This window comes from Ptychodera flava, chromosome 8 (assembly GCF_041260155.1).
Source record: "Ptychodera flava strain L36383 chromosome 8, AS_Pfla_20210202, whole genome shotgun sequence".
NCBI classification, from domain to species: Eukaryota; Metazoa; Hemichordata; class Enteropneusta; family Ptychoderidae; genus Ptychodera; species Ptychodera flava.
In genome coordinates, this window is record NC_091935.1 from 26,940,813 (window position 1) to 26,964,729 (window position 23,917).

The window sequence follows — 23,917 nt, forward strand, 5'->3', positions numbered from 1 at the left end:
AGTGTTCCGATTTTACATGTCTTACCTCTATTGCTGCTGTCGCTAAGAATATGAGACATTTGTTTCTGCTCACTGAGATCGAGTCCGTGGTCATAATGCTGGAGGCTAGCCGCATTCTGATGACCTGTCAGCTTCTCAATTTTGTGAGGAGCAACACCGGCAGACGATAAACGCTTGACACAAGTTTTACGCACTGAATGGTTTGTTTTTCGACCCGATATACTGGATATACCAGCTTCACGCGTTGCATTTGCCATCAAATTTCCGACAGTGTTCTTACCCAGTGGCCTTGCATGAAACCAGACGTCAGACGTGATCACGTGAGGTTGGAGAGGCGTGAGGTAAAAGTCAAACTCGGATTCAAAACTTTTCTTCTGGTCAATGTTTCACGTACTCACGATATAGCGCTACGGGATCTCGCTTTGGATTTCCTGGAGTGGCAAACATTTTTGGGGCGAATTCTCGTGCAGTTGTAGTAGTTCCGTCTCTTGTTTTTGTACATCTCTCGTGAAACTCTAGATATTCAGTGCCTTCGGTATCGCGGCCGGTCACAATTTCACCAAACTTTAGTTGCCGATGCTCGTTTCTACCTCTCATTCCAAAGTGTTTTCCGAATAAAAAGAACATGGTGAAATTCGCGCTTTGTGGATTGTTAATTCCAAGTACTCCGGCCTGCCACATAGTTTCTTCCTCTTCTGCCGAAATTTCTTCCGACTTCAGCTCCTTTCTTCCTTTACCTTGGCCTTTCAAATCAACCTCTTTCGCTCCTATCGCTTGGTTCAGTTTATGAAATACAGTAACACGGTCGTTCAAACTTGCTGAGTAATTCTTACTACGAAGGTATCTCTCTAGGCTGCACTTCATGTTGGTCAGGGTAGAGGGTTCATATTCAGTGCCATCCATCTTTCTTATCGAAATGAAAAAACTTACTAAGTAATTCATTTAGCTTGGTCGGTTCAATGCACTCAAGCCGACGTATTTCACTGCAATTTTGCGCCAACCATTCGGTACATCTACGGACATCACGTTCCGTAGACTTAACCGTACTCTCCTTCTGATGGGCTCGTATAAAATCGTCAACTTCATCGGGCACACTATCTTCGGGCACTTGTCCCAAAAGTTCGTCGAGCTTATCAGTTCTAAGTGACATTAGCCACTGTATCATTTCACCGTCGTGATCGTCTGCTACAGTGTTGTCAGCCATGATGGAAATACCTTCAAAGTCACGATAGGCGCTTCACGCTAGTTGTAAAATATCAATGCGCGCATGGGTATTTTGACTTTCGTTAAAATCTGTTTGATGCTGATTGATAATGTCAAAATTGTTTGAGAATACCCTGCATGGAACTTGATGTCATATAGCGTTAACTGTGAGGAGGCATGTAATAAAAATATTATTGCCTGAATACATGGGTTAATGTGCCCTCGCAGCAGGAGACAATTTGCCCCCCTAGCGTCGGGTAAATTGCCACCTGCTCTCGGGCTCATAAACCCATGTATTCAGGCAATAATATATAGTAGTCGCGCCAGCGGCTTACTGACTACGCATGCGCGTATTCATAATATACTATGTGAGTAACCGGAAGTGTACCCTTCTTTCGTGGGCGCCGCCATGTTTTTTTGAGTGCTCGTAAATAAACGAATTCGAAACGTGCTCGCTATTATTTTATAACATGCCATTAATAAAATATATCTTTTTATTAGCGAGTAATTATTATTATCCACCCTGTCGCTGATACAAAATATCGTTACTATCACGCCTAAAAAATAGAAGAAGTGAGAAAACTGTCGTGCATATGAGCGAGAACATTCGCAAAGAATGCTGGGATTCAATCTTAGAAAGGCGCCCTCTGTGTCAATAACTATGTGCAAAATTTCCCCGTTTTTTGAAGTAACGCTGGTTTTCTGCTTACAATATCGGAAGTTGGGCGGTACAGTTACTATTGCAAAGTTAATGATTGCACAATACGTCCCTTGTTAAACACAATAGGTAGTAATCATGGTAAAAATTGCGAATTTATGTCAAACTGTTTTACACATAACAGAAAATCTATACCTACAGGGTCTGACATCGTGAACGTGAACTATCATCAGAGGTGAACCGGTCATACTTGTACATGTATATAGAAAGTAACAATTAATTCTATTTTATCCTTTATGATTACCAATCATGAATCGGTACAAATAACATTTTTAATCTCAACGCCTGGCGCGACACCACGGGCTGAGCCCTATATAATATTATAGTATACAGTATACAGATTCAGGGCCGATCATGCCGGACGATGCACTAGCTTCAAACTCAGTTTACAGGTCATTTTTATTCGTTTTCTACATCTACAAATTCACTGGCATTGCCAAACTATAAAATAATAGCAATAATGTATCCCTCCCGACACATAACGGTTTTAAGCAAACTTTGCACTCCATAATGTACTTGGCTTCGCCTCGTACATTATAGTGCCGTTCACACACAGCCAATTGAAACGGCTCTGGTCCAATACTGGGCATAAAAAGTTACTTGTGGACGCTCCCAAGTAGTTCTGAAACGTTTCAAATTTAGGGCGGTTTACCCGGCCAGACCAGAGCTGATGTAGGGATTAACTCTATCCGAAACTTGCTGTGTGGACGGACTGAGCCGCTTCAGAGAGCCGTCTAGAACGCCATCACGCAACAGGTATTTGTAACATATGACAAACAACAATCAACATTCAGTTTCCTTTTCATCATTTTTGCCGAACAGAGTAATACATCTTGGGGCAATAATTGGTCTGACGATGTTATTAGTCTGCTTATCTCAGTCTTGGCGAACGAAATTATACATAGAATGCTGAACGGAACCTGTAGCGATAGCCTCATTCATGAAAAGAAATTGCTGAAAAGGCTCGGGAGCCAGATTTACATTAGCTTCACACAAGTTATTTCTAGCTCCTCGTCACATCTCTGCTCTACGAGCATGTAACTTGGTTACCATGTAACTTCAATGTAAAAATACCAAATCGCTACTAGACTGTTGAGCATGGTTACCATGTAACTTGGTTACTATTCTTACCTTTTTTGCCAGTTGTAAGCTTATGTATTTATGTAAATCAAGAATTGTATTATTGTTTCATAAGATAAAGAATTACATCAACAACAATGTAGTAAAGACAATGGAACTTTACAAAACATGTGACGAATAAATAAATAAAAATAAAATATTATAGGGTTTAAACAAGACAGCTGATCAGTGCCACTGCAAGATAAAGGCTCTGAAACTAAAGTACAAAGAAGCTGTTTACAGCAATAGGTGGAGCAGTAAATTCAGAATATTGATGCCTTTATTATGGACGACAACTTTAACTCCGTCTGGAACGCGTAAGCTTATGAAGCAGGCAAAAACAAGACAAGCCTATACGACATCGTTCATGTGAGCCATCTTGTTACAACCCTGTATACTTGGCCATATACACCTTTTGAACTCGAGAGGGCGCATTAAGCCAGCTTAAACACCAAAATAAAGACTTAATTTCATGTGTGTGGACACAATATGACTCAAAATATAATCCCGCGTGTTTGCAAATCACAAACACTGTCACAGAAACATTTCCAATTTTTTCCAGTCTGAACGCAGTAAATGTGGTGCGAAGTTTACTTTCGTCCATTATGAGCCGGGAGGGGGTACATTATTGGTTGAAAATTGTCAATGTTTGTGTTTTTACCAGCCAGTGAATGTTATCGTGATGCTGACGGGTACGATTATCGTGGCACTGTTTCGATGACTGTTAGGGACTGGACGTAAATTAGCAGGTGGGGAGGGCCGGGGGGATTTCGTAAGAGAGTGGCCAAAAATTTATGACCCTCCCCCAAAGCAAGGCTGAAAAATTTATGACCCTCTCCCAAAGCAAGGCTGAAAAATTTGTGACCCTCCCCAGTTTCAAAAAAATAGAATATTACAAATTGATCGACTCTTCAACGTTCAAAAATTGAGGTGGGGATTTACAACACAGGGCAATATAGATGGATGTCTGCAAGGGATGTCTGCAATTTTTTTATATATTTTTTTATATATTGCTTCTACTTGTGACAAGAACAAGTCTAGGTATGGATGTCAGCCTTACCTAAGAATACTTTCAATGACTAGGTGTCAATCACATTTGACCAGCACGGGTAAAAGTTACTAATCTTGTAGAAAAAATCTGGATAATTCTATGCTACAGATTTTTCAGTACTTTTAATAAAAGGGAAACCCCTGATTTCTCTGCCTACACATATGCATTTCAATTGTTATGATAGTGGTTTAATATACTGTTTAACTCTAACACTGTTTAAACTTGGTAAACCAATCACCAGATAAAGGAGTAACGTCACTGGTATTCTTGTTTCCAGTGTGGTATGGGTGGTTCCTTCTGGAGAACACTATAGGATAAACGCTATGATTAAATTAATTCATTGTTTGATTTTCTGCACAAGTTTGATGAAATGCTCAATTTTCCACTTTGTCAGCACACTTGTCAGTGTGGAACAAAGCAAAAAAAACAGTAAGACTTCACTGGACACAAAAAATGACACCACTGCTCAAGTGTCATCAGGCTTTGCTGACAAACTGAATCAATACTGAACATATCATGCTAAAATACAGCAGCTAATACTGAAAAATTCTGAAATCTTATGAATTTATGTAACTCTGACCTGGTAAGTAAACAACAAGACCAAAATCTTGTCAATACACCATTGTTTCAAATTAAAGTGACTGAGAGGCAAAACTAACAAAACAGCAAACATGGAATGTAACATTTTCATTGGCCATCAAAGGGACAAAGTCACTCATGTTTGACAAAATTTTGGTCATTTAATTTCCGTTGAATATATGCTTTTCTGCTGCTCACTGAAATGGGCTCAATTGCAATCTCTGGTTGTCAAAGCTTAACTCATATGCATGCATGGATATAACATGTGGTCACTTAATAATTTAATCTAAGGTATGTACCAAAAATTGTCACAGTAAATTTCACATGTTAATGTGCCTTATAAAAAGTGAGAATTGAATTGCAATAACCAGAGAGTGAGCATATTTCAGTGAGAATAATCTATCAAAAGAAATTTTAAATGGCAAAATAATGTCAAAATGAGCAATTTTGTCCATTTAACTTGGTACATATCTAGTACAGATTCTTTTAATTCAAGTGTCAAGCAGCATGACCATTGCACTGTTGAAGTATTAAAATGGTGGCAATGAATATTTTTATAATTGGTGCATTGACAAGATACATGTAGTACTGTAAAATGTTGACAAAGATAGCTTTGTCCAAAGTATCATAATATTAGCCATTTCTGAACAGGGATGTATGATTACACCACCATGTGAACTCACAAATATTTCCAATATGAAAGTGCAGTCCTCTGCTGAGTGCCGAATCATGTACCGGTATGTTGTACACCATGGAGGCAGACACCAAGCATAGCATTATGTGAAAAAAGTTAAAGTCTTGGTACTAGATGACCACTAAACAAGATTGGCAGTCTGCTTGTTTCAAAGCTATTAAAAAACTTTCTTCTGGGCCTATTTCACATCATACTTGACCCTCTGCACTTGACCTGCAAGCTTGGTACGTACATTGTATTCTGGAAAATGACAGTAACTTCAACATCATTTTAAGTAAGAGATTCGTCATGTAAGTCATTAATTTCACTTAATTATTTCTGTCCGTTCTTCCAGACTGTCAAAATTGATTGAGGTCTAAGTATTGAAAGTACTTAATTTAATGATGATTTTCACAAACATGTTTCACTTACAACTTGACTAAATTGTCACTACTTCAAATTGTGACTGTGAACATCATTCTAAAAATATTCAAATACCTTCAACGGATACAAGTTTGTTTACAAGTTTCGCGCTGTACCAAGAAGTTCTCTGGACGTACACTGTACATTTTAGCCTATCATTTTCAGGAAATAAAGGTCTGTATGTTTAAATGGTTGGCTTATTGGCTTATGAAAAATATCTTAAGGATCAGAAAGATGTTGGTATTGCAATTCACAAGTCTCGGTGTTTTTTCCCCAACCGGGTTTCCCAAGCAGGAGCTACCAAGCTCTGCAAAGCAGGGCTGTGTGTTACCGGCGTTATATGGCCTCCTATAGGCCGTATAACGCTTGTAACACACAGCCCTGCCATGCAAAGCTAGGAGCTACCACACTCTTTTGGTAGTACCTTGGTATCATATATTGCTTTATGTAGCTGCAGTTCCGAAAATGAGGGTTTGCCCTTTTTGAGTTTAAGCTTTTAAATTTTAGGGTTCGATCAAGTTGACGTCCTACCTAAACAGCAGTCCAAATATTGAGGTACAAGGTACAACGGCAATATTGTCCTACGCTAGGACACAGTCCCTCTGCCTGTGGCTAGGAGGATATGTGTACCACCGTCGCTACGCAAAGACTACTTACCCAAAAGAGCTCTCTCTCTACCAGGTGCATAGGCCTTTGCGTTGCGACTGTGGTTGCACCTGTGTGATGAGTATGCCGTTGTTGGAGGCAATCAAAGCAGCCAATAGCTGAATACTCTTACCATTCTCGTAGGGCTTAGACTGCTACACCAAGTCAATGGCATATATCATGTCAAGAAGGCAGTAAATATGTACCCTTTCACTTTGGCTTTGAACTGCAGATATGGAATGTTATGATTCAACAGGCTGTCCAATAATTCTAATAATGAATGCCCAAATTGGCTCATAATGGAATAGAGCACACTTATACTCCATTAAGAATGAATGTGATAAATAATGCTCTTCAAATGTTTATATTAATGCACATGCATGTGCCTGCCATTTTTTCTTAGGAATTATAATTTAACATTTATCAAAATATCAATGAAATTCATTATTTTGGAATGTATCACATTGACAATTGAGGGAATACTAGAAACATAATGTGACACTGATCTCTACAACAATGATATCATATTCAATGTATTGAGCAGTTCAATCTCTACACGGGGAGGAAATATGGGAAAGTACAATGTATGTTTAAAATGTGTTCCTGGTACAGACATAGAACTACATGTGTGCATGACCCCATTATTCACTGGATTTTGTAATATTCCCGATAGACCTGTAGTCAGAGAACTGAAAATACCTGTACATGTGCTCATTGCACTTATATCAAATCCAGTTTTACAAAATGTACTATGTGTTCCAGTACACAATGAGAAGTTTTAGTCATGTTGCCCTGTTTGTGGGGAAAGGTCAACAGAAATGCTATGCCATATTTTAAGCAAACAATTCCAAGCCAGGTGTTTTTAACATTGACAATACTTTGTCAATTTTTTGTGCCTCGTTATATCACAGAAAGCAGCCTAGATAATAGAGGATAGATTTATCCTGATTTGACACAGAAGTGGCAAACACTATTTCATGGCCAATCAAGTCTCCATATTCTGAAATGACATTGGGATTTCACCATACTTAATCAAGTTCAATCTGAAAACGTGATCAACATGGCTGATTCACTGTATAAATTACCCGAATTAAATTTCAACAAATGTCATATATCCTGCCATCACAACACAAATGAACATTATCCATTCCAAAGATAGTACCCACGTGGTAAAACCAATGTAAACTTGAAAAATGCCACAAGTAGCCATACCAATCAGAATGATTGTACCTAAATATTTAAGTATACTAAAATCACTTTTCTGGAATCAAAATTATTAATTATCACACCAAAGCTTGCTCTTAATTTGAAACAATAGTATCTCTAAAAACTAAAATTCATGTACCTATAAAGTGACTGATGCAGGGTGGAGCTTGGCCTTAAACTTTAAAGGGAAGTGGCTTATGAAAGAGAGGGAACTTTTGTTGATCAACAAAAAGTGGAATGATAAATAATATTGTCAAATAGTTATAGGTTCAAGATTGACTACATCAGTGGAACAATGTAAGATATTGTGGTAATATCCAGCAGTGTTTTTGTTAAGGGTGGTACCTATAGGTAAATGTTACCGGGGTTCCCCAGTCACTTTACCAGGGTTACCCTTGGTATATCAGCGCAGTTATACTAGCGGACAACAAAAATTTTACCAGGCTTCCCAATGTTCCCCAATCTTAGCAAAAACACTGTCCAATGTTTATTAACAAAACACACTACATGTACACTGGGCAGCCAGAGTGCCACGGGTTAGCTGAGGAACAATAGATTGGATTTGCCATAAACTTAATGTCTATAAGAATAGCAACAAGAGAGACAATCCTATTTAAGATAATGGTGGGGAAGAGATACACAGAGAGTTGGGAATGAGCACTTAATAGAAAGTAAGAGGCAGTGTGCGAGTGATGTCATGCGAGCATAATTGTCTATACAAACAATTTGCTTTCTACTTTTAGTGCACCGACAACAAGCCCAAAAATTTGTGACCCTCCCCCTTAGAGGAGCTCAAAAAATTGTGACCCTCCCCCAAACAGAGGCTCAAAAATTTGTGACCCTCCCCCTAATCCCCCCGGCCCTCCCCCCCTGCTAATTTACGTCCAGTCCCTTAATGGGAACACATGTCAAGAATGGACAGAACAGAGTCCGCATTCGCATACATATACCCAAGAGAATTATCCAAACGCCGGCCTTGGAGAACATAACTACTGTCGTAACCCTGAAAGAGACAATACTGCTTGGTGCTACACGACAAATTCTTCTGTTCGTTGGGAATGGTGTTATATTGGACAACCAAGTGACAATTGTGGTGAGCAAGTCGAAACGTTATTTGATTCTAGAAAACAGATCATGACATTCAATAAAATATCTTGTTCGTCAGTCTATGCTCAACAGTCTAGTAGCGATTTGGTATTTTTACATTGAAGTTACGTGGCTTAGGATATTCTTGCAACCCGCCCGTGATTCCAAGTTGCCCGATCTAGTCTATGCATGAATTACATGTATCCAACATTTGCAATAGTTACGTAAGCCATGGTTGTGCCAGCTAAACTGGTGCAACATGATGCCAGTTGCCATATCAATCGCTATTTTTTGTTTACATCGTCCCAAGAGACTAGAAGCGGGGAGAACATTCACGTGATTAGAATGCATCAATATGAAAAGATTAAGGGTCAGATCTCCACGAGACAAAACTAGAAATTTGACAATTTAATCTAGAAGCACATTTCAATAGTGGGTATGCCTCATGAGTTTGAAATACACGTAAAGACATTATGGTGTGACATCTTGAATCAACTCTGTTTGTTCATCCGATACACACACACACACACACACACACACACACACAACTGTATATATATATATATATATATATATATATATATATATATATATATATATATATATACACACAAGATCTTTAATAGGAACACAATTAGATAAGATATACTTTATTGTCCATAAAGACATGGAAAATTGTCTTTAAACATCACGACCGCTATAAAAACACCAAATACGGACAACACCATACAAAATAATAGAATAGTTACAGACAAAAACAGCACTATATTAAAAGTTCCTACTTAAAATGGTGTTTGCTCTGGTTCTCCGGACGGAATCAGACATACTCATGTTTAAAACAGCAACTGCTGACGGTATAAATAACTTCTTAAAAAGATTCTTCCTAGCCCTTGGCACAAGTAGACGGAGTCCCGAAGGCAGATATTGAAACTTGTCATTCAATGGGTGAGATTTATCACCAAGAATGGATAAACCTTTCCTACGAAGGGCATAAGGGAGCGTTCAGTTTTTACGGCCTAGGGGGGCCGGCAAAATCTTGTCGCCGGTGTTCAAAAAAATATAGACCCCCCTGCATTTTTTGTGAAAAAAAGATGACCCCCCCCCTTTGTCAGACGAAAAAAATTGATGACTACCCCCCCCCCCTGAAAAATAACCAAAACCCATATGTCAAATTTACCCGCATGGTTTGGATTTGAACTCCGGTACGCGGCGCACTTTATTCGTGTAGCAGAGATGCCAGTGCACAAACTTCTCAGCCACATCCATTGAAACGTCTGTTAATTAGGACGACTGTAAGGCAATTTTTAACTTCATTTCCATAGACAACTCATGTCTATGGACATTGTATAAAGTAAACTTTATTGGAGTGGTTCGCCAAAGGAAGCCCTCCGGTTAAGAGGGTCATGGGCCATTACGTAAAATCAACTTTATTCTAGTGGGCCACCAAAGGTGGCACGCTGGTAAAGAGGGTCGATCATTGCTATTGCATAAAGTAGACTTTACTGGACAGGGCCGCTGAAGGTGCGCGGCCATTACCATTATTCAGTGCGTTCCCAGGGGTCCCTCAAAAATGTTTCTAATACAAGCCGCGGCTTCAATTGGGAATTTTACGGTAAGATTGCTGTGGGGTATTACATAACGTCAATTTATTGTAGTGGGCCACCGCAGGCGGCCCGCCGGTAAAGAGGGTCAATCATGAGCATGGCATAAAGTGAACCTAATTGGAATGGGCCGCCAAAGGCGTCTGCCCGTTAAGAGGGTCATGGGTAATACATAATGTATATTTATTGTAGTGGGCCGCCGAAGGCGGCCCCCCGGTAAAGAGGGTCGATCATGGCCATGGCATAAAGAGAACTTTATTGTTGGTATTATGTTTTTGAAAATGTGGTGACCCCCCCTTTCCTACCAGTGAAAAAGCGATGACCCCCCCCCCTTTGCGGATTCAAAATTACAATGACCCCCCTGGATTTTGCCGGCCCCGCCCCCCGGCCGTAAAAACTTAACGGTCCCTAAGTATAGAGTTCTCCAAGATCTTTTAACTTTGTCCCGATAAGTCGATTACATATGTTTACAATTTTCATTAGTCGCATTCTCTCTTTAACAGAAATATGAAAAAAACCATGTGACAATGTTGTAAGTTAGAATGCTTTCAATACAGTAACGATACACAGAAACAAGGATGTGACTGCTAACATTGAAACTCTTTAGCTTTCTCAGAATAAATATTCGTTGGTGAGCTTTCTTATAAATTTTGTCTGTATTCTCTTTGAAACTTAACTTCTGGTCTACTATGGACCCTAGATATGGAAATGATGATACTATTTCAACCTGTTGGTTGTCAATGGTAACAGATTCTACTTTTTCTATCTTTCTGCCATTATTAAGAACCAACTCTTTCGGGGTTTTTTGAAGAAAACTGTCTTTGAACCATGAACACAGGTGATTTATTTCAGGAAAGACGCGTGACAAGGATACTTCGCGTAATCTGGCGACTACACAGTAAGTGAGGCTACCCATAATTCCCCTTGATTGGTTCACTCAGACATTTTTTGCTAAAGGCTTTTTCAATTTTATCAGTTTCTTAACAAATTCTAACTTACAATTTAAGTTCAGGATTATTTGTTAAAACTATGTTCCAACATTATTGATTATGTTTAGAATTCAAGAGTAAATTGAATGAGAAGTCGATGTTTGGAGGTGGTAAAAATTGTATTGGTCAAGGTAAAGTTATCAGCAACTAAGATGGTCTCATCATACCACCTGTCAGACATGCAAATTTCCTTTGTTATGAACATAAAAAAAATCAATACCCTTTCTGTTGCCAACACAGATGCAACTTATTCCCTTAGTTTCCTTGAAAATATTGTGTATGGCTGTCAAAAATCTATGTCGACAAAATTACAAAATTGCTATCTCCTCCGCGGAAAAGGGGTTGATCTTCTCATTCTTGACAATGAGAAATCAGAAAATTATGATTATCAGAACTATATTGCCAGAATTTTGAAATATGGACCGAGTTGTTCTGTGTACAGAAGAAATTTGCTTCAGTTCAGTGAGTGAGCTCAGTGTATACAGATCATGGAGAATTGTAGTTAGCCTCACTTACTGTGAACAAGTGCGATGTCATCAGCTAACTTAAAGGGACATTATTTGTATCTTTTGACTTTTTTTCATATTTTCGATGACTGAAATCCCTGGTCAAATCAATAGGAGACCTTAATTGTGACTATGGACGGCTTCAAGGATATGTAAAACCACCTTCTTGTACGGCACCTTCTTTACGGCAAGGTTCAATGTTGGTAAGGGCGTCCGCGCGATTTGAACCAGCCGCCATTATTGAACCCAAGCACATGACCAATATTACAAGGCATACGTCAACCATCAAAGTACAGCTGGAACGTGAACGGCCTATGACCTACACACCAACTTCAGCAGAATGGATATCGAGGAGCACACGGCGCATAAACGAATAAAGTCAACAAATTATCCGATAACATGATTTCGTTCGTGTAAATTGAAAAAGAGTACAGGCGAGAGGACGCAACCTTGTGGCGCGCCAGTATTCAACGTAAAGTGAGTTACAGCTGTTTGAAAAATATGGCTAGTGTAATCAAATCGCATGATAAGAGGGTAATCACCGGAGATCAGCATAAAGATAGACCAGCTGATTGTAATTGCCGGGACAAGTCTACATGTCCATTGAAGCGTAACTGTCAAGTCAAAGGCGTGGTTTACAAGCCAAGGTATGAACGGAGGACAACACGGAGAATGTTTACATCGGTCTTACTGATAACACCTTCAAGACGCGCTTCGCTAAGGGAGCATTCGTTTTTTACACGGAGGGGGTCGGTGGGAATCAGTGGGTTGACTTTTACGAAACCGTTTTTAGGGGGTCAAGGGGGCATATTTTACGAGGGTTTGTATGGAGTTATGGAATAAAAATTTGACTTTGGAATTTCACCGAAATGTTGCTTGATCGACGATACATCGTAGTCTATGAGGAAACTATGAATAATTTCTTGTAAATACAAAACTAGCTAAATCTGTGTATTTATGCACGCTTGATTATTGATATCAATGTACTTGATTAGACTAGGGGGTTACAAGTAAATGTTTGTACAAGAAATTGGATTTTTGGAATTTCACCGAAATGTTGATTCACTATACATTGTGGTCTGTGAGGAAATTTTGAATAATTTTTTCAGTACAAACCTAGCTAAATCTGTGCTGTAAAAATGTTTGGCAATTGATATTGATGTATGTAATGAGAATATTATGCTTGAAAGAGCAGATCTGAAAAACAAATATGATATTGGAATTTCACCAAAGTGATTATTTGTGAAGTTCAAAAAGGATTCTTTGAAAGTTCAGAGGTCAAATGAGCAATTATAAGTCAATTAAGATTTTATTGATACAGACTGACATCTTGGGAAGGGTCGCTGTTTTTTGTACGTGAAATTGGGGTGGGTCACTCTTTTTCTTGCAAACGCTTTTGAAGTGCCCAATTTTTCACCCCGGGGCCATAGGGTGCTAAGGGTTGATAAATCAAATCTGATGAAATTTTTAGAAAACTGATTTGGAGGGGGGTCGCTTTTACATTTCATTTGTCGCTCAAGTTTAACCGACCCCCTCCCCGTAAAAAACGAGTGCTCCCTAACCCACAGTCCCGCTATGACTGTGGCTAAACATACGCAATCGTTCCGTAACAACAAATACCGGAATAATACAGAGATGTCAAAGTCTTTGACATTTCGTGGTCAATTATTGACAAAGCATCAAGTTACTCTAACATAAGCAAGTAATGCAATCTTTGTATATCAGAAAAGCTACACAATATCAATGCTGATAAATTTACGCTGTTTAACAAATGCTCCGAGTTGGTTTAAAAATGTCGCCACCAAAACAAATATTATTTATCAAAACACCACCTACAAATAGAATGGTACGTCCAAAACATATAAATAAGAGTGTAAAGCTAGAAATCCTTTAACTTCTGTCTGAAAATTGCAGGATGCATGAAACTTAAGTAACAGATACCATTACTTTGTACTTGAAGTAATTTGTGTTATTATATATATATATATATATATATATATATATATATATATATATATATATATATATATATATAATATATATATATATATATATATATATATATATATATATATATATATAATATATATATATATATATATATCGAATATATCGATATTAGACTCCCACAGTCTCTCTATATCCAAAGACTGTGGATTCCCGAAATCGCTAATAAATTCAGGGTAAATATCGGCGATTTCGAAGAATCGGCGTGCCGAGACACAAGGCACGTTATTCTTGTATTGTCTAATATCGACATTTGAGTCCTAAAATCGCCGAGAAATATAGGACATAGTCGCTGTTCCTACAACAGACAAGTAGGACTTGTCTGTGTTCCCACACATTGCTTCCATGTGAGCACAATTATAGTATGCTAATCCTGTTCGAGTAGTTTGATTTGGCGCGAGTTACCATCGGCGCAGTTGTATTCATACTTGTGGACCCCACGATCTCCGCAGGCAGCAGCCTATACCGCTAATAGTCCAGTCAATTTAGGGTTTAACCTAGGACTAATTGCAACAGAAATTATTTCTTCACCATGACCTTTGGAAAGGTCTCACTAATGACATATTAAAAGTATAGGAAAATCTAAGGGGTGCAAATTGGTTGAATTTGCATATATTCAAATTAGCTATATATCGCCTTTAAAATGACTGCTATACTCAGATTTTGGGCATGTAAACTGAATTCAAGTGACTTTTTGCATTGCAACGCAATTCAGTAAGGTTCAACAAGTTATTTTCTAAATGTCTTGAACAATAAATATCATGCAAATTAACTAATTTGCATATATTCGCCGTTTTTCCATTATTTCAGACAAAATTAATGTTTAAGGTCGTATGTAAACAAATTTTTCTCTATGAAATTGTTAAGTTTTTGCAAGAGTTATCAATTCCATACCAAAAAAATATGAGGTTGACCTAATTTGCATGCTAATTATTTTGATACAAAAGGCCTAATTTGCATAATTGACCAAAACGGTCTTCTGAATACGATAAGACTACAATAGCTTCCATTGACATTTTCTGGTTATTCAGAAATGCAATGAATAAAGAGAAGCGTTTCAGAGCATTACTTTTTAAATAAAGGGAATCAGAATACTTTCTTTGGATATTCTTCTTTCTTTTACGACGTTAAGGTTATTCATGAAAACACATTGGACGTGTTCAATTTTTTGACATCCATTGTCAATAGTTAAGTCATTTTCTCCTACAACATGTTCTATTGCAGTAAAATTTTTGAAGGAATTTTTTATGCTTTTGGTCACTTTTTTCAATGACGATGGAAATGTTCAGCTACTAATAAACGGTTCACCACATTTAACAATTGTGCCTGTGAATCATCTTTCTCATCATTGAACTATTGATTAGTATAAATACCAACATGATTTGAATCACCATGATGGTAGTGGTGATGACAATGATTATGATGATCATTACCATATCATAAATTTCTTCCTCTTCCTCCCTGTTTACATCTTCCTCTAGGTGGTTCATTTGTTTACAGCCTGAATCCTTTCGTTGACAACAGAAAGTCTAGATTTTGTTTTCTGTCAGGGTTATTGAGGCTGCTGCAGTTCATTGTAAAACCCATAAGAATAGGGAAGGGCAACTCAATGGAAAGATGTGAAGCAAGGGATGATATAATTGTACCGCGTATCATATAAGAGCTTAGATGTGCAAGTATCACTCATGGGGCTGTTTATGTAATGGACTTTCCATTAACAGATTATTAGACTTTTGTATCATTAATAAGATCGATCGTTCAAGGAATTGACAGTCTAGCCAATCTGAGGTGAGACTTCCATAAGGTTCAAAATACAGGATGACCAATTATATGATAATTTCATGTCAAAATTTGATATCTTAATTGATAAACTTGTTAATAGCAGCTTCTGTGAAGCAAATCTCTTCACGTTTTGGTTTTCTTGTTTCACGGTCATAAATATTAGAAAAAGCAGCTAGACCATGTAACATTATGAAAAGTATCTAGATTTGCTTTTACCAGTGATTTAGATTATCATGTCAACAGATTTTTTTCAGTTTTTCCTCAAATGCTATGGCTTTGTACTGTACGACTAAACAGGAAATCTCTCTCTTCAGTCCATTATATGACTTTATATTAATTTTCAATTGTTGTCTTCAAGAAATTTCAAAATTTTGAGAAATGCAGTGTCCTTTGATTATCGTAATGTCTTTCAGCTGTTTAAGGAACAGCTTTGCTTATCACATATTTCATGATAATTGGCAGTATAGTGTAATAATTGTACCTCTATATCACCATGATCATTATAATTGTATTTCTATATCATTATTATCATAAATTTCTGTATGTGGCATTAACAGGCAAGTTACACACAGTCAAAAGTATATCTGATTTACCAGTGACCACCTAACCTGGTCTTTAATTACATTTTACCAACACTTAATCTATATTAGTAATACCGGCATGGGTGAAAATAGAGGAAAATAGAGCTGAAACAAAAACTTTCCTCAGCCTTCCTTAGTACAAAGCGTTGGTTATTTGGTCAAGCATTTTGATGCCCTATTAGTATATAATCATTACAATGAGTTAAAATACACAGAAACTAATCATGTCAATTTCTTTGTACTGAGCAAAATGTTCATTCAAGTTATAAAATGTTCATCTTTCGATAGGAAGTACTTAAAGTAACAAATAACTTAAACAAGTAGTGTCTCTTAATGTAACCTCTTATCTTACTGACAATATAATTAATTAAAATAAGTTGACGTCAATTTGAAAAATTAATGAAAATTATTTTTATGATTATCGTATAGGATTTACGCACATGAGGAATCGTTTAAAATTAGGTAAAATATATTTAGCAATGTAAGTAAAAAATTCCGATCTCTCTTTACAATATTGTATAACATTTCAAGTTTCAAGTATTACATTTAATAGAGTGTAGGTATTTCCTATAAAATCTTTTACAATTAGCCCTGTTGCACAATGTAGATTGTATTAGACTTTGAATATACCTTTTCTTGGACCGTTCGGCATTTAAGGTGAGAAATAATTCGTGTTCCAATTAGAAAAAGGAAGTGAAATGGTTGACTTATTGGACTAATGCAAATAAGAACTTCTTTATTGCTGTAAGATACATTTGAAAACTGCCTAAACTAGAAACAAAAAAAAGATCTTACATATTCATTACAATGTCAGCTTATCTCTTAAATCACTTTCATATGTAGATTATCAGCACCAGGTTTGTATAGCATCTATGAGCCATTTAGCATTTGGGTAAATTAGCTGTCTTATGCACAACTTCATTAAAGGCACTTTTCGCGATCCCTGGGATCGCCTTTGTTCTATAGTCTTTAGAGGATTATGGAGGTGTGATAGCCTTTTGTTTTCCATTGAAATTGTAATCTTGTGTGTAAATTTTCTGATGAGACAATGTGGTGCCAACAAAGGCCTTTAAACTTGCGGTATGTAATTTCCATGACCCTACTAAAATTTACAATGAAGAAATAGTTCTAATGATCTTGGTTGATTTTTAACATAATATATATAGTCATTTATAGGTCAAAGAAAGGGAAAAGTAAAGTGGTAGGAGGGGCACATTGCAGTTATGTAAAATGAGGAATCTTAAATGATATGATGCATTGCCTACACACAAAAAAATACATTAAATAATCAAATTGCTTGAATAAAATGTCAATTTGCTCAATATATTTTTAAGAAACCTATTAACAGCAACGATATTGTTCCATTACTAAGTTTTATATTTATTCAAATTATGCACTGTCTCACCTCTTCCTCCTAGAGTTTACTAGTCATTTTGTTTGTCATTCTATAGAGTGGAAACAAAAACTACTTGTTGTGTAGTTTAAATATAATTTTTAAGTGAAATGCAGTGAAAAGTGAAACACAGTGGCTGCCATACTTGATTTACACAAATTAGGAATATTTCTCGGGTGATAAAATGTATTCGAAAATATTGCCTGGTCAAAAAATAAGATTAATGCATACATTACTTGAGCAAAATGTCGCATTTTTCTCAATTCAATATGCATATTTCTTTTATCAGTGAATGTATTGCACCCATTATCCGTTTATATCTATGCAAACTAGGTAATTTATACCTCTTAGACTGTATTGGACTTTACGTATGTCATTCTAGGACATCTATAAAATACACAAATAAAAATAATTCTATTGCTGTCAGAAGTAGCTTAAAATAGTTATTAATTACGGATATACAAAGAAAAGCGAAGTGTTGTGGCGGCCATATTGGATTTATGCAAATGAGGAATATTTCTATGACGACAAAATATTTCAATTAACATTGCCTAAACCAAAAACAAGGCAAATAAGCCAAAAACCTGCATACATCGTGTTTAGCCAAATATTTTTAGTAGAAACATTCTATTAGCACCTAGTTTGTAACCATAATCTTTTTACATTTATGCAAATAAGGCATTGTTTTCATTTTTAGATTGTACTAGGCTTTTAGTATGTGATTGTAGGACTTCTCTGAAATACACAGTGAATGAATAATTCTGTTGCTGTCAGAAGTAGCTTAAAAAGAGTTAACAATTGGAAAAATACAAAGAAAAGTGAAGGTTGTGGCAGCCATATTGGATTTATGCAAATGAGGAATATTTCTATGACGACTAAATATTTCCATCGACATTACCTAAACCAAAAACAAGGCAAATAAGCCAAAAACCTACGTAACATATCATGCTTAGCCAATTATTTTTAGCCGAAACATTCTATCAGCACTAAGTTTGTAACCATAATCTTTTTACATCTATGCAAATTAGGCACTATTTACAATTCAGAATGTACTAGACTTTTAGTATGTTATTCTAGGACTTCTCTAAAATACAATGTGAAAAAATTATTCTATTGCTGTTAGTAGTAGCTTAAAAAAGAGTTATTAATTAGAGAAAAACAAAGAAAAGTGAAGTGTTGTGGCGGCCATATTGGATTTATGCAAATGAGGAATATTTCTATGACGACAAAAATTTTTTCAACAACCTAGCCTAGACGTAAAACGAGGCATATAAGCCAAAAAACTTCTATTAAAATCATGTTTAGCCACATATTTTAAGTAAAAACCATCTATCAGCTACAATTTTATACCCATGAGCCCCCTTTACATTTATGCAAATTAGGCACTGTTGCACCCCTTAGATTTTATTATACTTTTAGTATGTTATTTCTAGGACCTTTCCAAAATGAATGGTGAAGAAACAATTTCTGTTGCAATTAGTCCTAGGTTGACCCCTTTTTTGGCATAGATTGACTGGACCATAACGCGACGGTCTGCTAAAGTTTATTCCTTCAGTTTTCTCTGTCTTGATATGTATATGCTCGCAGACTTGGAACAAGTCGTAAGGTGCGTACTACCATAGGGTTATTTACTAAGAAACGACGCTGTCTGAATCGCTGTAAACTTTGATTATAAAAATGAACATAGCGTAACATTTTCTCAAAAATGTAGCGAAATACCTTTACGACGTTATTTTTAATCCTTGCAAGTCTTTCAGGGTTAAAAACTCACCATGATTCGATGTACAGTTGCTATATGAATAATAATTACCCCCCCCCCCCCCCCGCGTTTTGTGACATTATTCTGACCATAGCGTTGTTTCAACAGTGGTCGAGTCCAAGAAGTAGGTTGCGTCTCAGATAGAAGCCTGGGCCAGAAAGAAAAGACGCACGCGCACTGGTCACTGTGTACTCATCGACAATTCCTTACTCTCAATCAATACGCCATGCATCAACTGTACGTCGGTGAAACTGTTGAAACGATCGAATGCATTTCTCAGAAAACAAACACGAGAGGCCTTAGTCTAGTAAGCTTACAAATCCAGGTAGATCAAAATGTTTGTGTCCGTCTTTCGATCACCCTCAGAGATAATGCCTAACGTAAATTTAATCAGGGAAATTGTACAGTTATCCTGAACATCACACATGCTAAATTAATTGATATGTACATAATGAATTGATTAAACAGATGTAAAGTCTTCCTAGAAAAGTTTCTTCCGTATGCAAATACACCTGATTAGTTCGCAGTAAATAGTCACATAGATTACAATAGTAGTAGAAGGTTGTTCGTTATTAAATTTTTTATAAAATTCAACAAAAATGTTTTTGTTGTATTCATCGATGTGTGGGATCAGTCACCATGAAAATTGACGCTGATTGAGCTTTCCTGGAAGTTTCGGTGGATCAGCTCTTTGTAAGAACACACACCAGTGCAGCCGTTGCTCGTGTGTGTGAACGCGTTGACTGCTTTGGCTCCCGTGTATAAAAATGTTAACTGGTTTGACTCCCGTGTATAAACGTGGTGACTGCTGTGGCTCCCGTGTGCAAACATGTTGACTGCTTTGGTGGATGCATGACTGCTTTGACTCCCTTGTGTCAGTTGTGTTAACGTGTTGACTGCTTTGGTTCCCCTGTGTGGATACATACGTTGACTGCTCTGACTCAGGTGTGCAAACACATTGGCTGTTTTGAATCCAGTATGTGTAGACTACGAAAGCTGCAGAGGGCCATCGTATTTCCCTCTTCAAAGCTCTGACTCCCGAGTGTAAACGAACGTGTTGATTGCTTTGAATCCCATGTGGTAGACAAATGACTGCTTTGACCACAGGCGAACTGGAAGTAAATAGTTTAAAAATAAGATTCTATTTTCGTAATTATTAAAAAATAATAAATCGTAATTGTGAAACATTGATATCACTAAAACAAAGTTAGTATTTCATCCGGGTTGAGCTTCCTTTCTGCGAAGCAACACTCGATAAAATCGCTGTACGTGTGTTGTGTATGACATAGGCGGCTGGCCGGCCAGGGTGTCCAATACACTAGGAGTAAATAAAAAGGGAAGGTGGCCAGCTTACACAGACAGGGTAGACAATGAAGTTGTGATAAGTCGTTGAATATTATGAATATTATAACTGACATATTGTTCACAACTAAGCTTATTCAAAACACAGAACATACTTTGTTCACATCTCGTTATGGCTTTGACAAGCCAACACTGAGTTAGTCGAATTATTGTTGAGTAAAACCGTTTCTTTCCAACCTATTTCTATTCTTACCTCATCTTCGCTTGCCAAGGTCTCTTGTCCGGGCAGCTAGATGCTCCCCGAAATCAGCAGTTAGTGCGAAGTAACGGACCCGTGCGAGCGGACGATGCTGTCGCAGTTGCACATTTGACAGTTGCCGGCGCCATCTTGGTCTCGTCTGTGTTTGTAACATGTGTGACGCGCTGTGCTCGGTGCGCCGAATTCTGACATTGCAACCCACTTCACTAAACAATGTAGTAGATGTATTCCGCACAGGGAGTTAACGCGAAGTAACAGACCCGTGCGAGCGGACGATGTTCTTATATTTGCCTTTGTTGTACCTATATCACAGGGCGGCCAGGACAAAACAAACAAACAAATAAATAATTTAATAAATAAATAAACAAATAAAATATAAATAAACATACAAAAAGCATACAAATACATAAATAATAAACACACAGACAAACATAAATATAAACAAATAGATAAACAAACAAACATACATTATCATAGAACATTGAATAAATAAACAAAGTAACAAATAAACAGACAAATGTATATACACATGCATATACATACATATATATATATATATATATATATATATATATATATATATATATATATATATAATATAAACAAACATACAAACATACAAACAAGCACTTACCGACAATGTATCAAAAAATTTACCGATAACGTATCAATGAACCAATAACGGATTAAATCAACTGATAACGTAGAAAAGTCAACCGATACAGCATCAAAACAACCAATAACGTATCACTTACAGTTATGCTCAACGGAAAGTAGACGATGAGATTAAATGATACCTTACTCAATTACTAATTTACATCAGACACTTTATTTCTAAAACTACACTAGTACCTCACAATATTGCTTGCGAGCGGCAAGTTCTCAAAGACAAGAATAACAAATACCAGACCTAAATGATTCCTTAACATAACAGTCGCTTGCCTGCTTCTCTGCCGACATGAGTGCCTTATCTCTTTCCACTGGTTTATTGCCGTAATCTTATACCACGATACTAATTACACAGCGACAAAAAGACAACTGTAAGTTGGCTGAAGCATGAAGTAACATATGTGCCTCTCAAAGAGATATATAAAAGGCAAATAATGAAACATCTTCATCATTCATGAATCATCAGTTTTGTCTGAAAAGCTCTTGCAAAGATATCTTGAGACAGACAATAATTATATGGTTTCTCTGGTTTGGCGAGTAAATCTTGTAGAGGATTATACAAATCTGTAATTGACCCTCATCAATTTTGAGCCATTGAATAACAGATAGACAAAGTCTCATTTGATTGGATACAATAAACACAAAACGTTAAACATCCCAATCAAATGTACTTGGAAGAGTATGAATGAGAATAGTTGCACCACTGTTTGACTGCTAGAAGAGATACACAGAACAGTGGACACATAGACAGTATTTCACATTAATCATCAGTAGCTTAGGTAATTGTAAAGTTGGCGATATGGTACATAGCTAGAGACCCCCATGCGTGATAACATTGCCAAATTAAGTCAGTTTTATCCAAATGTTTTTGTCCACACTTATCTTCACTCTAGCACAAATTACAGAGTGGCAGTTGATTGTAACATTTTCACCACCATGGTTTGGCAAAATACCCATTGTTATCAATCGTAAGTGTGGACCTGTTTTACAAAGAATTAGGGGGGTTAGGTCGAGGCATTTTCATTCAAAGAATTAGGGGTAATCTGTTTTAAGGCATTTTAGTGTCAAAGAAAATGAAAATTGGCAAAAGCAGAAGTCATGATTAAAGATTGAAAAATCCAATCTACTTGACACTTACTGAGCAGTGTCTCCACAATGTCGGCCGGTCTACCCCGGCGATGACGTTCATTTCAGCAAGAACTACAGTTGTCTTTTTGTCGCTGTGTAATTAGTATCGTGGTATAAGATTACGGCAATAAACCAGTGGAAAGAGATAAGGCACTCATGTCGGCAGAGAAGCAGGCAAGCGACTGTTATGTTAAGGAATCATTTAGGTCTGGTATTTGTTATTCTTGTCTTTGAGAACTTGCCGCTCGCAAGCAATATTGTGAGGTACTAGTGTAGTTTTAGAAATAAAGTATCTGATGTAAATTGGTAATTGCGTAAGGTATCATTTAATCTCATCGTCTACTTTCCGTTGAGCATAACTGTAACTGATAATATCTGATTAAGCGACTCATGGGGAGTGATAGATCGATCGATTTATAGATATATAGATATTAGATAGAAAAATAGATAGATAGATAGGTAGATAGATAGATAGATAGATAGATAGATAGATAGATAGATAGATAGATAGATAGATAGATAGATAGATAGATAGATAGATAGATAGGTCGATCAATGTATCGATAGATGATAGATAAATCGATCAGTCAATCGATATATCGATGGATCGATGGTTGATAAATGGTCGGTCAATCGATCGATCAATTGATCGATAGATAAATTGATGGGCAAATCGATCGATAGAACGAATGATTTATCATTTCGATAGAAACATAGATGAATTAATCAATCGATTGATCGATTCGATAGATAGATAGATAGATAGATAGATAGATAGATAGATAGATAGATAGATAGATAGATTTGTTTTCATATTGTCTCGTACTCAATTTTCTTTTCTTCTATTTATTTTTCCCGTTTAGCGTATATTGTTACAAATTTCTGCAGCAAATTAATCGTGTTTCGACTGTTTTCATGGTAGAACGAACGACTAAGTTGATCTCAATGTTGTCAAACTACTGGAATTGGTTTGGGAAGTTGTTTCTAGTCTTGGTATAGTAGCTGTACAGTTTAGTTCAAGTTGGGTAAAATTCAAAGAGATAGAGTACGTACTGATGAAACAAAGGCAGGGGAATGAGCGGCTGTTGGTTTACACAGACAACCCTACCGAAAAAGAAAACTATTATGTGTATTTATCCTGTGTCCTTAGGGACTACATGTAAAATGAGAATTTAACATTGCAGTATTATGTGTATGTATCGATTGACTACAATTCAGACAGAAAGTATGGTTGTAAT

The 23,917-nt window shown here is 36.8% G+C and overlaps 1 protein-coding gene across 1 annotated transcript; it reads right to left on the reverse strand.

Annotated features, from left to right (window-relative positions):
• Positions 1–378: 378 nt before the first annotated feature.
• LOC139138054 (uncharacterized) lies at positions 379–864 on the reverse strand. Its single transcript, XM_070706276.1, has one exon. It carries the CDS (start codon positions 862–864, stop codon positions 379–381), a length of 486 nt encoding a protein of 161 aa, XP_070562377.1.
• Between the last annotated feature and the right edge of the window lie 23,053 nt (positions 865–23,917).